Below are 4,709 nucleotides of genomic sequence, written 5' to 3' on the forward strand. Positions count from 1 at the left end.
AAAAAAAAAAACAACTAAAAGATATTTCAGATTTGGTTTGCGTAACCTGTTACCTCTGAGAGATGCTAATACCTCCAGTAAAAATAATACAGAAAAATAAAGCCTTTCCCATTAAACACATTCACTACTAATAAATTCATATCATCTATGCCCTCCAACACCAGACATATATCATCTTTCCTCCAAAATGTTTTTCATCCTCATTTCATCTCTACTGATGACGCCCATTCCTCAAGTGACACAGGTTTGAAACGTTGATCAACTTTGATTTTTCTCAAAATATGTAAAAATTGGTAGGCATTCAAGATTTTATTTCAGCCAATGCCAACATTTATTCCCTTCTTCCCAATCTCATTGCTACAGACCTACACAAATAGTTTTTTTAAACCTTGCCTTAAATTTTACTGCAGCCTCCTAATTTCTTGCCTATAGTCTTTGTTGGCTCCAATCCAGACGACGGTCTCTAAATACTGTTTATAGGTTAACCAAATGTAATATCACAGGTCAAGACTCATAAAGTCTACTGCCTCATGAGCTATTTACCATCCGAGCACAGTCCCCATTTTCCCACTTGTCCTCAAACAGGACTGCATCCCTTCTTTAAATACGCATGCAGCCTTTCTACCTTTGCTCATACTGCTCATTTCTCTGGCGATGTAATTCTCAAACATCTTAAAACTCCTCTCAAATTCTACTTGCTGTTAAGTCTTTCCTAGTTTACTCAAACTTTCTATGAATATTCATGTCATTTCTTTCACCCTACCACCTAGAACATTCTGCCTTGTATAGGAGTCATTTGTGGATCTGTCTCCCACCCCCACACCCACTAGACCATAAACTCCTTGAAGGCAGTTCACACATCCAACACAATACTAGAAGAACAAAAACAAACATTTATGAACCACTATATAAAATGTACAAGTTTAAGTCACCATGTCTCATATATGGGAAGAGGGAAAACGGCACTAGATACTGAGTGTCAATAGAATATCTTACTTTTGATTTATACCACAAAACTGGCAACAAAAGCAATAAAAGTGGAAGCAGTAGGAATAATCGTTCACCTATGATGAAGTATTCTAATTAGACATCTAAAAGAAAATCATAAACTACCTCGAAACAATAAGTATCAGAACATGTAGTACTGGATAATCTGAGACCTCTAGTGCTGGGTAACATAGCACTATGATTTGTTCAATTTAACAAGCTCAAATTCTGAAGTCAGACCAATCTGAGTCTGAATCTCAGCTCTCCTATCTTCTAACCATGTGGCTTTGGACCAGTTACTATGTCTCTATGCTCCAATATTCAATAAGAGTGTACTAAGGAGAAGGGGGAAAAAAAAGAATTTACTAAATAATACAATGTTCTAGGCACTGGGGATATAAAAAGGAATGAAACAAAGTTCCTGACCTCAGGACCTTACCTTCTAGTGGGGAAGGAAAGACAATAAATAAGTACAAAAAGTATATTTTAAAAATGCAGCGTAAGGGACAGAGAGACCAGGAAGGCCCAGGAAGGCTATTTAGGTAGAACCTGGGAGAGACTTCTTTGAGGAGTATCTTCTGAATAGAAAGGGAACAGAATAAAGGAAGAAAAAAGCCACATGGACCTCTGGAAAAAAGGGCATTCTGGACAGAGGGAGAAGCATGCCTGACATGAACAGGGAACAACAATGAGGCCCATGTAGCTGGAGTGGCATGAACTATAAGAGTAATAAGAGATGAGGATCAGTTTTTGAATGGCCTTGCAGGTCATGGTCTATGTAAGACTTTTTTCTAGTGTGACAGGAATCACTTAAAAAAGACTTTGAGCAGGAGAAAGACCTGGTCTACCACAGATTGCAAAAGTCTCATCCAAATTGCTGGATAGGGCATTAAGTTTGAGAAAGTAAGCAAGGAGACCCAATTGGGAGCCTACTGCAAACTAGTCTAGGCAAGAGGATGGAGGGTTGCACTTAGGTAGTAGCAAGGGAAGATGAATTTAGAGTGTATTTTAAAGGTGGAGAGAACAGTCAGTATGCTGATGCATAATACTGGGGGGGCGCCTAAATATTAGTTTTATCTGGTGCATTTTAAAAAGCATATACTACAAACATAAATGATGTATAGGTGGGTAATGGATTTTTTCCCTCAACAATATTCTTGAATAATCATTTTCTTCTAGCAGCACATTTAAAACTGCATCATGAAAAATGTTCAATTTACGAGTTCCTGGTGGTAAAACTCATGAAAGTGTGAGTTCCCACCCATCCTCCCCCAATGACTAGGTCCTTGAGCTTTTCACTCTCAGACTTGTCCACAGATCCTCTAAGCACTTTATCAATTATAGTTTAGGTTTTCTGTTCTGGTAAGTTGTAATTCTCTGTATTCACCTCTGTCTCTCCAATTTGGGGACAGCAGTTTGCCTTATGACCTCACTTCTCTAATGGACCCAAGAGTTGTTAATTCTTCAGCTTTTTACTGCTTTTATGATGAAGTGATGTCTTCCATATTCCAAGCTCCTTACACGCCAGACTAGAAACTTGCACTCATCATTTTCTTCATAAGGGGTTTAAACATCTTTGGTAGATTGATTACAAGATACTTTACAATTTATGCTGTAAATGATGTCTTTTATAAAAATATTTTTCAGCTCTATGTCTGAATTAGATAAATAATTGAATGAATCACCTTGCTAAAGTCTCATACTTCTAATGTTTGTAAAATATCTTGGGTTTTTTTGTTTGTTTGTTTTTGTCTTGGCTTCTTCTATGTAAACAATCCTATAACCTCTGAATGATTCCACAGAAGGAATGAGTAGTAGGCTGAAAATAGCTCTCCCTTCACCTGACCAAATGTCCATATTCCAACCCCCAAATTTTGTGAATATGTTCTTTTATATGACAAAACAGACTCTGTAAATACAACTAAATTAAAGATCTTGAGGTTGGGAGGTTTTCCTGAATTATCCAGGTAGGCCCAACGTAATAAGGATCCTTATAAGGAGGCAAAGGGTTCAGAGTCACAGAAAGAGTTGTGGTGATGGTAACAGAACAGGAAGTGATGTGATGATGGAACCAAAGGTTGGAATGCTATGCTTCAAAGAAAAAAGTAGAAGCCACAAGCCAAGGAATGCAAACAACCTCTACAAGCTGGAAAAAAAAAGGAAATAAAATCTTCCCTAGAGCTTCCAGAAGGAACACAGCCTGGCCAACACTTTGATTTTAGCCCCACAAAACTAATTTTGGACTTCCAACCTCCAGAACTAAGATAATAAATCTGTGTTGTTTTAAACACTGTCCTCCCCCCCCACCACACACACAAAAGAGGTTCAATTTTTAAAAGCCTATAATCAACATAATCCAGTTTCAGGACATCTTAAATAAACATATGATTTAGTTTAAGTGAATAGATAAAATGATTTATGAGAGATTGAATCAAAGTGCACTAACTCAGTAACTCTGAGCAAAGCCAGATAAGGGGGTTGATTAATCTTTCTCAGTTCCCCCTACCTTCCAGGAATCCTAAGAAGCAAAAGCAGCTGGGGACAGTTGACAGAGAGCAGCCAATGGACATCTCTCTATCACTGTACTCCCGTTATTTCTTATCTTGGTTCTTTCTTATAGTTTGTTTGGGCCTGGGAAACTCCTGACCTAAAACGCTCTATTTTTCACACTCTTCTTCTGGGAAATGTGTTATTAAGTTGTTTGCCTAGAAATAAGTTATTACCTGAAACAGGACAGGAACACTTAGAACAAAGAGGCATAAGATATACTTGAACATTCAAATTCTTTTTTCTGGCATAAAAAACGTAGACATAGAAAGGTTAGAGTTATACTTTCCATCTTCAAAATAACTTTTTTAAAAGCTAAGAAAATGTATGCAGTGCTATCTTTGTAGATTTTAACAATTTCTTCTCTCTATATATCACATTCTAAAATACTGTATACCTAGCTTTGAACAAACGGTCACCAAGAACAAGAACTGCTCTGTACTCTTTGGGCTGCAGTGGGTGGAGAAGCTTAAATTACAATGGCAGCAGCTACTGTGTCAGGTGCAAAGTGGAAGGAGCAATGCATGGAGGCGGGTTGAAAGTCACAGACTCGCAGACACAGGCCTTGGACTGGGGAGACAGCTGGGAAAGGCTCACGGTGGCATCGTCCCCTGGCTGGTAGAGGCAAGGGGCGGGCCAGGTGCTACCGCCCTCCCCTTGCCCAGCTGACGCTGGCTGAGGGCGGGGCGGCCATTCACTCACCTGGTTGGTGACCTGAAATGAAGGCAGAAAACACAATTTAGGGAAAGATCTCTCTAGCTCCAGAGTCCCGCTGCCCGGATCCTCTCAGGCCAGGGCTTACCTCGGACTTAGCATCCAGTCGCGGCTCGCTGCAGCCCTCCATACCAAGCATCCAGAGCTCGAACCACCGCCTGGCCGCCAACACTTCCGCTTCCTCCTCCCGCCCCTCGAGGCCTGGCGCACGCAGAAGTGGGGGGAGCGGAAACAAACATATTTGTGTAACTCACCATCAGTGTCAATTAAACATCAATTTCAAGGAGATACTCAGTAACAGCGCCATTTATGTGGGGAGAGGATCCGAAGATTTTGGAGATACCTTGTGAAGGGAAGAACAGATCAACTTCAGGATGTCTTCTCCCCCTGCTAACGTGTACACGTGGACTCTTCCCTTCTGCCCCGCCCCCCCAGCGCTTTCTGCGCGCGCGCAAACTGTC

The 4,709-nt window shown here is 40.4% G+C and overlaps 1 protein-coding gene across 3 annotated transcripts in view; it reads right to left on the bottom strand.

The window, feature by feature from the left end:
- Positions 1–4,449, bottom strand: part of COMMD6 (COMM domain containing 6) — a 19,800-nt gene extending 15,351 nt beyond the window's left edge. The window contains exons 1-2 of one of the 3 annotated variants that reach the window (XM_011234330.3): positions 4,337–4,449; positions 4,237–4,248 (exon numbers count right to left, since the gene is read on the bottom strand). In XM_011234330.3, coding sequence (XP_011232632.1) covers positions 4,237–4,248; positions 4,337–4,387 — 63 coding nt within the window. In that variant the 5' untranslated portion in view covers positions 4,388–4,449. Of the gene's footprint in view, positions 1–3,710; positions 3,726–4,236; positions 4,249–4,336 lie in introns of those variants that run through there. The other 2 variants (XM_019807634.2, XM_034665299.1) reach the window with 2 other exon arrangements.
- Between the last annotated feature and the right edge of the window lie 260 nt (positions 4,450–4,709).

This window comes from Ailuropoda melanoleuca, chromosome 7 (assembly GCF_002007445.2).
Source record: "Ailuropoda melanoleuca isolate Jingjing chromosome 7, ASM200744v2, whole genome shotgun sequence".
In the NCBI taxonomy this organism is placed as follows: Eukaryota; Metazoa; Chordata; class Mammalia; order Carnivora; family Ursidae; genus Ailuropoda; species Ailuropoda melanoleuca.